The sequence below is a fragment of the Solanum stenotomum genome, chromosome 3 (assembly GCF_019186545.1).
Source record: "Solanum stenotomum isolate F172 chromosome 3, ASM1918654v1, whole genome shotgun sequence".
Taxonomy (NCBI): Eukaryota; Viridiplantae; Streptophyta; class Magnoliopsida; order Solanales; family Solanaceae; genus Solanum; species Solanum stenotomum.
This window is the reverse complement of record NC_064284.1, coordinates 62,456,294-62,469,374: the sequence shown is the minus strand read 5'-3', so window position 1 is coordinate 62,469,374 and position 13,081 is coordinate 62,456,294. Positions and strand designations below refer to the sequence as shown.

General features: G+C 31.8%; 1 protein-coding gene across 2 annotated transcripts; it reads left to right on the top strand.

Annotated features, from left to right (window-relative positions):
- The first annotated feature begins 939 nt into the window (after window positions 1–939).
- Window positions 940–7,927, top strand: LOC125860435 (uncharacterized). Of its 2 annotated transcripts, none has more exons than XM_049540394.1 (11): window positions 940–1,114; window positions 1,930–2,058; window positions 2,816–2,960; window positions 3,349–3,439; window positions 4,010–4,219; window positions 4,339–4,580; window positions 4,788–4,919; window positions 6,544–6,611; window positions 6,712–6,773; window positions 7,338–7,480; window positions 7,562–7,926. In XM_049540394.1, exons 2-10 carry the CDS (start codon window positions 1,940–1,942, stop codon window positions 7,469–7,471), a joined length of 1,203 nt encoding a protein of 400 aa, XP_049396351.1. In that variant the 5' UTR covers window positions 940–1,114; window positions 1,930–1,939; the 3' UTR covers window positions 7,472–7,480; window positions 7,562–7,926. The 2 variants fall into 2 exon arrangements, with proteins under 2 accessions (XP_049396351.1, XP_049396352.1); XM_049540395.1 differs by having other exon boundaries at window positions 946–1,114; window positions 7,549–7,927.
- The last annotated feature ends 5,154 nt before the right edge of the window (window positions 7,928–13,081 follow it).

The window sequence follows — 13,081 nt, the reverse complement described above, 5'->3', positions numbered from 1 at the left end:
TATACAAACACAAACGCAATGTATACATTTGTGTTTGTATAAAGTGAGAGAGGTGAGTGAGAGTGGCGAGCGAGATCTAGAAGAGGGGAACGAAAATATATGTATATACAATTAAATCAAACTATGGTTATAACATTTAATTTGAATTAATAGTTTGCTATTATATACAATTTTCCCTAATTAGTTTGGGTCGGATCCAGTTTGGATAAATAATTTCACAATTGAATCTATTTTAGGTAGTTTTCCCTATTTTGAGCTCATATTTATAAACTAAAATTCATTTATTTAATTTATATTTAAATAAGTTAAATAATTTATATTTTAATTGAATAACTATACATGTATCATTTACAAATAAAAGTAAAAAAAAATTGAACTTTTTTTCCCGATCAATAACAGCACGCCTAATTCTATCAACCCACCAGCTCACATTATTTACCCACCTCTTGACTCCATCTACCTCAACTCCATTTCCAACGATGATCGAATCTCAAATTCAAGTTGGGGTGGAGTCAAGATTGAAAGTTGGTGTTCAAGTATTTCATAACATATTACAATTTAAGAGTTGAAAATAGTTAATTTGATTTAGAAAGATACCATTGTTGAAGATAGTCCATATTACAAATGAAATCAAGAAGATAATTTTTTTTGTCTAGTGTATAAATTAGTCATTGATTCAAGGCATTTTCTTATCGGCTTATCAATAATTAAATTGTTAAGAATTGTTGCTCAATTACTTATATTTATCAATTAATTAATAACGTATAAATCGAATTGAATCACCGATAAACAACTTTACGTTTGATATTGTTTCTTCTTGTTAGCAAAAACCATTGATTATAACGGAACACAAAGTTATTCTATTTCGAATAGTTTAAGGGTAAAATTGTCATTTTCACTCGTGTGCGACCCAAGCCCAACAGATTGCTTGACCCGAATCCTGCTCCATCTCTTCCGTTTGTTGTTCTGGCCGCCATTTTTGTGAATTGGAGTTTTCATGGAGATTATGGAAAAGCATTCGTAGTTCGATTTATACAGTTTCTTTTGTTCATTGTAAAATTGAGTACAGAGACAACAATCTTTCAGCATATTACATCCACGATTTTTTCTTCAGGTATTCCGACGAACTTCTGTTTAATGCTTTCGTTTTCTTTTCCCTTTTGTTAGTGTGGCGGCCAGAGGCGGAGCTAGAGTATTAGTTTACGAGTTTGGTTGAACCTGATAGCTTTATGCCAAATTATGTATTTGTGTTAAGAATCTAGTTAATTTTAACAACAAACAAACAACTAAATGTCCCGGGGATTATTTTGTTGTAGTTACCGCTCTGTGCTCAGAGCCCAGTAAGCTTTGTTATTCTGTCACTTTGGTTGTGTTTTTTTGGATTGTTTTTTCTTGAGCTGAGGGTCTATGGAAAACAAACTCACTATCCCTGAGGTCGGGTAAGTTCTGCGTACACTCTATTCTACTTTGTATAACTACACTGGCTATGCTGTTTAGTCTACATTATGTTTGTTAAAAATCTACTTAAATATAACAACAAACACACAACAACGTGCCCAGGGGATTATTTTGTTGTAGTTACTGCTTTGTTATGCTTTCACTTTGGTTACTTCTTTTTGGACTGTGTTTCTTGAGTTGAGGGTTTATGGGAAAATAACCTCACTAATCACTATCTATGAGGTTGGGTTAATGTTTGTGTACACTCTATTCTCCCAATACCTTACTTTGTGGAATTACAGTGGGTATGTTGTTGTTTTTGTTAGTCTACACTGGGTAGGTTGTTGGGTCTTGGCAGGGTGGGTGAACACATACCTTACCCCTATTTTTGTAGGTAGAAAGACAGTAGGATTTCTCTGTTTGAAGAGTTTTTTTCAAAGGAATAATGGGTTTCACGTTCTTGACTTGATAAAAGTTGTCGTCTTTTTTTAGTTTTGTGACGATGGATGTGGAAGAAACCTCAAGTTTGCCTCTGCCAGATGCTTTTCTTGATTTTCTGAATCAACATGACTTGGATCCTTCTATTTATACTGCCACCGATTCCATACCTCGTTATATAAGGTACTTTTTGCAACTTGCAAGCATGTCTAGTGCATTTAACTCATTTTCTTTGTTAACATAATGCCTGTTAAATGTGATGTGACTAAATAAGTAGCAAATGCTGTCAGTTACTTCATTGTATGAATTCACCTTTAATTTCCAATGACAATAAGTAAGTTGGTGGTGATACTTTTTTACTTTTTGAGATAACAGTGGTGTCTGGTTCAACTTGGGTGCATTTCGACTAATTTATCGGGTTCGTACTACTTTCTATTAGTTCAAATACCGGGTAATTCTGTGCATTTGGTACGGAGGAAAACATTTTGCGTTGTTTTTTCTAAAAAGAAAAATCTATTTCCACCATGTGAACTAAACTTTTTTGGATCATTTTCTAGTGTTTGGTTGTGTATAAAAGTAAGTTGTCTATTGTAATCTACAGAATATTGTATATGGTACAATGATAGTGTTTTCGTGATATAACTAAAAGTAGTCAACAATGTTTACCTGTTGATTGAAGCAAGTGGAATAGTTTGGATATTTGCAAAGCAACTGATTTCTGTCCAGAAATAAATTGTCATTTTTCTCAGAGAAAATATCTTCCACCAATTCAAGATGACAAAACATCAGAAAATGCTTTCATTATGAGAAAATTTTCCAGAAGAACCGCATTTTCCTCTAACCAGTCACACTCTTAGGATATTAAAGGACGTGCCTTCACAAAAATAGATGTAAGAGATCTTCCGCAGACTCATGCTTGCACATTCTTTTCTTCTTGAAGGATAAAGCCCGGTTATGAGGATTTGCTTGAAGAAATTGAAAGTGATATTAGATGCAAGCTTGAAAGAGTTTGTTGGTTGCCCAACTTTTATCATCTTCAACCTGATGTTCGAATTGCTAGTTTGAAGGCATACCAAGAAGGGAAGGTGAGGAGTCTTTTTAATAATGTCTCTTGGTGAATATGATACTCATGAGTCTTGAGATTATTATTCAATTTCCAGTATGTCAAAAATGCTCTTCATGGCATTTTTCCCTCTTAACATTCTCTACAGATTAGGCGAGATAGAAGTTTGTCTCCTGCTCCTACAAAAATATACTACCCTTTTTCTCTCTCCAACACTATCTTTATTTTTTTTGCTATTCCCCACAATTGACTTGTTGGCTTTGTGGTTAGGAGAGTGTCGGCTAAGCAAAATTTACCCCGTAGTGATCAGCTTTATATTGGAACATTCCTAGTCTAGCGGTTGATTATAAAATATGATCCATTCCATTATAGTTGATGATTTTGAGTAATTATTTTGTCTTTGTATCCAGATGTATGGAATTGATGCAGCATCCGGAGCTGCTGTGACAGCTTTGGACATTTCAGTTGGGGATCATGTCCTTGATCTTTGTGCTGCACCTGGTAATTCCTGACTTGAATATGGAAAGAGTAAATTTCTATTATGGCTGTTGATTTTGGCACTTGGTCACCTCACATGTTACTAAGAATTTTGATTCAGGGCACAGTGTTAGCAAGAGGTACCCACCTTATTATGGATCTGTCAAGAGTATAACAACCTAGTGCTTCAAATATTTTACTAGGATAATAGCCTAGGCGACAAAGAGGAAGTTCTGAGTGGTGAAGAAGTGATCTCGTGCTTTGGATATTAAGAAATCTTGAGAATAAGTGGATGTCTTTAAAAGTATATTATTGAACAAATAATAGTGTATTCATTAAAATAACTAAAATTCCTGGATCTAATCTTTTTTTTGACAAGTGCTGGACAAGGCCATAGCTAAATGAAGTATGTACTATATAGATATGAATTATTCATAGGCATTTCTGTTCAAGTGTGAAAACTGAAGATTCCTTGATCTCTTTAATTGATCTGTAGAACCACGTGTTTTTCTGAAGCTCTTAAACTTCCAAGTACCATGTATAGACTTCTGATACAGCATTCCAATTTGTAACTCATTTGATATCTTCTTTTAGGTGCTAAACTTTGTATGATGTTGGACATTCTTGGCAGTTCGGGTTCTGTGACTGGTGTTGACATTGCAAAACATCGATTAGCGGCCTGTAGAACCATGCTACAGAAATATAGTCTTGGTGATCATTGTCGTCTTTTTGTTGCTGATGGAACCAGCTTTTCCCTTCTCCCTGTCAGGGTCCATTCAGGCTCTCCGTTGCAAAATGAAAATGGTAAAATGATTATCATTTAATACCCTTTAGTTGCAGATGCTTCTTTGTTTCTTAATAATTTTTGCTAAGTCTTTTTGGTCAGTCTTATTCCAAGGTTTTTTTTTTTTCTATTAATCTAGCGGATGAATTTGCTTCCGGAGAAAAATCTGAAGTATATCGGGAGTGGAAGTCCCGCAGATCATGGAAAGAAAGGAAGAAGGAAGCTATAGCTAGAGAGAAAGGTGTCTCCAAGCTATTCTCACCAACTCAAGAACCAGAGCTTATATTTTATGGCCGGTATTCTGGGGTGGTTGGGATGAGAAAAAATGAATTATATCAAAAGATGCCAATCAGTGAGGTTTTGCAGCTCAGCTATGACAAGGTACACCAAAGTTCCAAACCTCCAGATGTTTTCTATTAACCTTAATTTGTTTTTTCCCTGACTTGAAGGCTTATTTTCTTTTTCTAAAAACTTGATCATCATCAAGTCAAGATTATTGTTTTGGTTCCTATTCAACAGTATGAACGGCTTTAAGATATTTTCTTATATTTTCCTAAATAACTACTGACTAGTTTGAGTTTAAGTCAGGTTCTTGTGGATGCAGAATGTACCCATGATGGTTCTATTAAGCATGTTCAGAAATTTGAGCAATGGGGCTGGACAACCTTCCAGCGCCGTGTGCTAGATGCAGAAAGAACCGATGATCTGACTGTCCTTCAGGTGCTGAAGTTAGCTTGTTTTCCCAGACCTACATAAATATTTTTCCTTGAAAACACTCTGCCAATTTTTGCAGCTGATACAGCTACTGATTAACAACAGAGATTGGCTCATAGCTTGTAAAAATTAGTATAACTTGGATAATTATGCTTGGTTCGTGGTGAGTGCCGAGTAGTAGTTTGAAACTGTTTATATAATTTATGTCTAACTTCCTTAATGATAATTGCCTTGTTACTAGAAAATAATAAAATGAAGTATAACAGTATATCAGATGAATAGGCATATCAAGAAGTTCATGGCACACCTTCATCTTACTGAGGAGACCCTAGATAGGAAGGTATGAAGGTCGAGGATTAGGATAGAAGGGTGTAGGTAGCCGAGTGTTGTAGTACTTTTATGTGGGAGAGGCAGGGGGTTGTCTCGTTTCGTCTTCTCCTTAATTGTTAATCTTATCTTGTATCACATACTATCTTGTTTTTCTTTTTTTATTTACTACTACATATTACTTTATTTGCTTTGTTTATCTTGCTATTTTTGCGGTCGTTATTTCCTTTCTACTCTGATTACACTTTTTAATCCGTGGGTCTATCGGAAACAACTTCTCTACCCCACAAAGTTAGGGTAAGGTCTGTGTACATCTTACTTGCCCAGTTGCCCTAGATCCCATTTGTGGGAATACACTGGGTATGTTGTTGTTGTAAAAAAACATGAGAATGTACAGATGCAACTTTGCACCTCTTTGTGGATTTTGCTGGTTTTCTATTTTCTTGTTAAATGTCTGTTGTCTGGATCACATATATACTATACTCGAGGCTTTAGATAATTGCATCTTCCTCAAGAATAGTCTCTAACTCTCAAAAAGCACGAGCATACCCATAATGACAAGATGTGAGTATGCTATTGATTCTAGGTCTAACCTGTGTGTTATTTGTGGAGATTTTCTGAAGAAAAGACCATGGAAAGAATTTCAAAAGCAATGTCTCAGAATCACTAGATCTTATCTGGCATGCATATTGTTGCGTGATAAGAAAAAAAAGACATTTCAAAGCTTATTGCTCTTCAATATTTTTAGAACTAGAATCACAATTAGGTATATCAAAATGAATTTAGTAAGTCACGTCCAAGTTTTGCCATTAATTCAGATGTTTGTTCCAGGTCTTAGTAGCACTTTCGACTGTAACTTTAGTTTGGAGATGATTTTTATTGTGGGCTGCTAGGTAGTAGGTACTCTTTAATTAGGAAAGGCTATAGAAGAGGGTCCAGTCCCAAGCTGTAAATTTTCTTAATTCAGAGAAGTTGGTGACTGGGTTCTATCATCACAAAAAAATTGAGCTTGTTTCTTGGAAATGTGGTAGGGAAGATTCTGCAGTTCTATAGTTTTGCATGTAACACTTGTTACTTCTAGAGGATGGGCATAATCTCTCTTCTGCTCCAGCTTTAGTGTCCTCAAAATTATCTCTCTTGAATAGAGGAATATTTCTAACTTTAGCCACATGTAGTTAAATTTCCACGTTTAAGTGAACTTTTCTCATCTCAGTGCTTCATTCCTCGTTCAAGGTTCTTCTCCTTGCTCAAGTTTGTTTTTCCCTATGTCTTTGCCTCTCAATAATTTATCCGTTTCTTGCAGCTGCAACTTCTGACTAATGGATTCAGATTGCTCAGAGTTGGGGGAGTCCTTGTCTATAGCACTTGCAGGTGTCCATCTGCTTGTAATCCCATGGCTACAGATCCTCTTTTCTTTCCATTTTATTAATACTCATAAATCCTTTTCGTTGTTTTTGTGTGTACCAAATAGTTTAACCTTTGCTCAGAATGAAGATGTGGTCGAGCGGTTCCTTTCGGAGAACACATCTGCAGGTAAAATTTAACTTTTGTAATAAGTCTAGAAACTGATAGCTTAAGGTTCTTGTAATTTCACAAGCTGGGTGCCAGATATAATCACATATGTGGTTAGCGTTGTTCATTATCCATTGCATATATACCTATTGTGAAGTTTCTTCATCTGCTGTTTTGAAAGTTGAACTTTTCGGAAATAAATAGCCTCTTGCAGAAATGCAGGGTAAGGCTGCATACAATAGACCATTGTGGTTCGGCCTTTCCCTGAACCATGTGCATAGCGGGAGCTTAGTGCACCGGGCTGCTCCTTTTTATCACCCGGCTAGGGACTTCTAAGTTAATTGGTTTGAGGGGGTTGTCAGAGGCCGTCTAATGTAAGTAAAAGTTTAACAAAAGCCTAACACAAGAAGGGTTTTATTCACCTGCATTGTAAATCATCATTAGAGTTCAGATGAATTGCGTGAAAGACACCATTGATTCATATTCCTTGCGAATACAGGCATTCCTCATCTCTGGCACTTTTCTGTCTACCAGCTCCCTGTTTTTTGTTGTATTGATGCAGTCAGTTTTCTTATTTATTTTCAGAATTGCTGGAGATTACTGCTGCCAAAAATTGGCCATGCAAGAGTGGTCGAATACAAAAAACCTTACGATTTGATCCTTTGACATCTTGTACAAGCGGACTCTTTGTTGCTAAGTTCACAAAATTGGTCATTTAGTCAAAAGAGGTTTGTTCTAAACCCTATGCATATCCTAGCGCGAACATCATAGTTGGCTGGCATGTTTGTGGAAACAGGATCAATTTCGAGATTGTGCTTATGGTGAAGTACACATTGAAAGCATTCGATGTCCAAACCACAAGTTCAAGTAATCTAGATTCACGCCATTGAAGTCACACCACGAGGGAATTGGATTACTCGAAAAACTTCTTATGTATATGATAATCCATGTTTGACACACACTTTGTAGATGGGAATAGCTTCTTCTTTTTTCTATGGATGGAAAGGAAAATTCTGTTTGCATCAAAAGTTTTTGGAGTACAAAATTTTGTACAAATATGTTTGGGAATGAGGTGAAGTTACTATAACAGATGTTCTCTTCTTAAAAAATTTAAACACGAACATGTTATAGACTCATAAAAAAGAATTGGGTACTAGAGGTAGATTCAGGATTTCAACTCTATTCGTTCAACTTTTAAAGAATCTATTCGTTTTTCTTTCTTTTTTTTCGGATTGGATTTACTCAATTTTTTTGATATTTTCTTTGGGTTGCTAATGCTCGATAAGGCATGAGTTCTAGTATTATAAGCGTTTCCTCATAGGAACGCAGCGGATTTGAGCTTGGAGACTTGGAACAAAAATCCATTTGTTTGTATCAAGCTTTTGAGGGTCTCATTTTTTGTATTGAATCCATTATATATTTAAAGTTATGATTTCATATCTACTATTTGTTGCAATTTGTCAAGTTTTTAGACATATATATTTATGTTGTGCATTGAAAATTATGGGTTCAAATAAACACGATATTATTTTATTCACCGTTTGGATTCACTTATCAAATTGTACTAGATATATTAGTAGTTGTATCTTTATCATAGGGAAATTAGTGTATATATTTAAGGAATATAAAAGGGAAAAATCACGTTTTATTCTTGCGAGATTTGGAAGTGGAGAATGCATAGTATTTGATGGGTACATAGGATCAAACGTAAAACAATGCTCTCTTGGTATAGTTTTAGGGTTTGTTAGAGTTTTTGAGTGTTATAAATCAAAGTCAAAGACAAATCAAGATAGTTGACTGTCGAGCCTATAAGTGAAGGGTCGAACAATGAAATAACATAATCTATTCAAAAGTTATACAAAAACAAAAAGAACCTTTTTCGTGTCAATTTGATTAAAATATATATTCTAAAATATTGATCACAATTCACATAGTTTAATTTTCAACTAATATGAAATAGAAAGAAGTATAAAAGTAATGGTAAATAAATGCTAAAACTGATGTAACTCACCCATTAATTAAACTACCTTAATTATCTAATCAATGTATTTAACATAAACAGGGGAAAAGCTAAGTTGAACAAAGGAAGTTTAATTGAATATCCTTCGTTGAAAAATAATATTACACAAATCAAACATAAATACGTTTATTCTATACTTAATTTATCGAATATTGACGTACATTTTCTCTTTTTTAGAAAAAGTAACAAAGGATTTCAAAAGTTGCTTTAGGTCATATAAGTCCTAGTTATTTTTCTGAATTCCCTTATATAAAATGAGAAAAAAAGGCTAAAAAGTTAATCAACATCTAATTAAACGATAAATTAAGAAGAAAAAGAAACGATAATGGACCGTCCTACTAAAATGAGTTCGACAAAATTCAATAACTTTATTTTAGAACTCAGCAAACAAAAACAAAAAAAGACTAAAAAGGCCACAAAGTCCACAAACCAATAACCAACTTGAAATTCTGAATTTCGCTCTATACAAAACGTCAAAAGTTCTATACTCCTCAAACTAGCTTTTCTTAAATTACTTTAAGTCACAACACGACCATTACACGCGATTCAAAAACACTTAAGTCAATAATTTTTTTTGTCGATAACCTCAGATCAATCAATCGAATATTGATTAATACGTAATTGATTGAACACTACTCCGAGTTTTTCCTTTGTAAACTTTGATCCTCATAGAATCTCTTAATAAATTCCTCAGCTCTTTGCTTCAAACTTTGCCTTTCCTCAAAAGTAGCTTCATCATCTTCTTCTTCATCATCATAATTTCTCCAAAATTCTTTTCCATATTCCAATTTTTCTTGGCAAAAAATATTTTTTCTTTTTTGAACTTTTTTTCTTTCATTTTCATGATATTGACAATTACATTCATAAAGACTCAATGTTGATGAGTAACAATTAGTAGGAGGGATTTTTTTTCTAATTCTTTTGCTTTTGGAAGGATTATTTGATGAGGAAATGAAGAAAATACTAGAGATTTTCTTAATAATTTTGAACAATTTGTGGGATTTATTTCTTGAAGGGAAAGACATATTCTGTAGAGAAAAAAAAAAACTTTGAAACGCATGCAATATTCTTTGATAAAATTGTGAATACATATTAATGTATATGTTATTATATTTAAATAAGGAACATTTAATTAGGGTTTTTAATTAATAAGGGAATTGATATAATTTCGTATCTTCAAGTTTCATTGGTTAAATTCATTTCCATATAAGTATCTTTGTGGATTAAAAGTTTTTCCGATGAGGTACGAAAAAATTATCATATCTTATTAATTTATGTATCATATTTATTGAATTTATATATATATATATATATATATATATATATATATATATATATTTATTTATTATATATAAAGTACAATGAATATATTAAAATCATTGTATCTTACTAAATTATGTATCATATTTATTAAATTCCTATAAAAACTAAATTTATTATACATAAAGTATAGTTATGATTCAATGTGATATACTTTTTTGTTAAATTATTTATTGTAAAATAAATTCAAGAATGCAATGATTCATTGTAAAAATAAATTCATTATACATAATGTTTGTTGTTTTTTAATAATAAAATATTATTCATTATATCTTTACTAAAAACATTATATATATGATGGTGAGAGAATAAACTATATCCAAAAATGACTTCTCATTTAAAAGGTGTCACAAAATCAACAATAACACATCAAATACGTAAAACATTATGTGAGTACAAATGAGATCATTCCATTTGCACTCAAAAAAAAACTGCCATAAGAAAAGTTAGAGATGAGGTTCAACTAGATTTAAATTTTAACAAAAAACAAAACACTATAGAATCATATTTCACTAAAATGTCTTGGATATATTCGTACTGTTTAAAGAATTATTAATTATAATGTTAATGTGACCATATATTTATATAGGGGTCTTCTGAAAATATATTATCTTATCGAAAAGAGTAAATTTTCATTGACCCAAGTAAGGACTGAAGGAAAATATTCTCTTACGGACATTCTTAATTTACCAAGTATTAATTTAGTGAAGTTTTACTGTATATACAAATGTATAGTAAAAACTTATTCGTATTTGGTCGGAGGCGGAACGAGAGTGTTAGATATGAATTCAATAGCTTTTGTTTACTATGTATTCTATCATAAAAATGTATTGAATATATGTACATATTATTAATCAGAATGTACATATACATTGATATCCTTTCTTTGCCTATGCACTCTGTATTTAGACCGAGCCATATATATTTTATTAGGGTAAAGGGTCAAATATACCCCTAAACTATTAGAAAAGGTTTTGTCTAAATATGTACTTATGGGTGTTAGTTGGTCTGCTGGACATATCCAACTCATTTTTCATTTCTTTAAACGCCACATGGAATTGCCATGTCATTTTAACTTTACCGCATGACATTTATATGAAAAATGGAAAGGGATCAATTATGCCCCTAAAAAATTCGAACCCATAAACACCTAATCCGACCCATAAATCAACCCCCTTTTAAATAAACTATCCGACCCGTTTTCAACAATTTTGTTTAAATTTTTATTTTTTCGATAAATCTCAAAAATTAGTAATTGATTAATAAAAAATATGAAAAAAATATAAAATTAACACCAAAAATTCACAAATAAATATTGTAACCTTACAACAATTTTTTTTAATTTTTATTTTTTTCGGTAAATCCCGAAAATGAGTAATTGATTAATAAAAAATATGAAAAAAATATAAAATTAACGCCAAAGAATCACAAACAAATACAGTAACCTTAAATTCAAAAATTTCAACAATTTTTTTTAAATTTTTATTTTTTTCGACAAATTCCGAAAATGAGTATTTTATTAAAAAAAATAAAAATTATACCGGGACGTTATAATTTAATTCAGGTTATCAATCACTACTATTACTTATTATAAAGACTAGTCAAGAGTACATACTTTGTACGCATATATCACATTATTAATAATAAACTTATGTAAAAAAAATAAATTATCGCATTATTAATATATATATTATTGAGTACAAAATTTTAAAACAGGCAACGGAAAACAAAACCAATCTTGAACTTGTTTGTAACTTCCATTTTTTTTACTTTCAACAAACAAACAAACAAAAAAAATCATAAAGTCGACAAACCAATAATTAATTAAAATTCTAAATTCCCCTCCGTACACAAACAACAACAGTTTTGTACTCCTCTAACTAGCTTTTCTTAAATTACTTGCTATTAGGGAGCACTTGAATCTACAATTTTTTCTTTATAACCTCAGGCAAATCAATCGAATATTGATTAACTCATAATTAATCGAACACTACACCAAGTTTTGTCTTTGTAAACTTTGGTCCTCATAGAGTCTCTTAATAAATTCCTCAGCTCTTTGCTCCAAACTTTGCCTTTCCTCAAAAGTAGCTTCTTCTTCTTCTTCATCATCATAATTTCTTCAAAACTCTTTTTCATATTCCAAATTTTCTCGTCAAAAAATATTTTTTCTTTTTTGAACTTATTTTCTTTCATGATATAGACAATTACATTCATAAAGACTCAATGTTGATGAGTAACAATTAGTAGGAGGGATATTTTTTTTTTCTAATTCTTTTGCTTTGGGAGGGATTATTTGATCATGAGGAAATGAAGAAAATACTAGAGATTTTCTTAATAATTTTGAACAATTTGTTGGATTTATTTCTTGAAGGGAAAGACATTGTGTAGAGAAAACAAAAACTTTGAAACGCATGCATATTATTTGATTAAATTGTGAATAAATATTAATGTATATGTTATTATTTAATTAAGGAGCATTTAATTAGGGTTTTTAATTGATAAGGTAAATAATATAACTTTGTATCTTCAAGTTTCATTAGTTAAATTCATTTCCATATCAAATATGGAAAAATTATAATAATATAGAATTTAAGACCTTAATTTACATAACATTATTTTAGTCTTTTTATTTGCAACAATAACATTTTAATTACAAACGTGACAATTTATTAAAAAATAATAATTTACACAATTTAAGAACTATTTTTTTTGGTTAGTGAACTGATTATATGTGACTCATATTTTATTGACTTTTTTAGAATCCCAATCAGAATTATATTCGAATACATTTCTTTAATAAATATCTCACTTATTGACCTTCACACGGATGAATACCATTGGTGCACTCTTATTTTTCTTGATATTAACGCACTGATTACTACTCTTTCCATTTTTTTTTCAATGTCACCCTTATCAAGAAAAGGATTGTATCTCTTTCTTGATTAACAAATTGCTTTCAAACTCTTTGTTTCTTTTCAAAAGATCATCT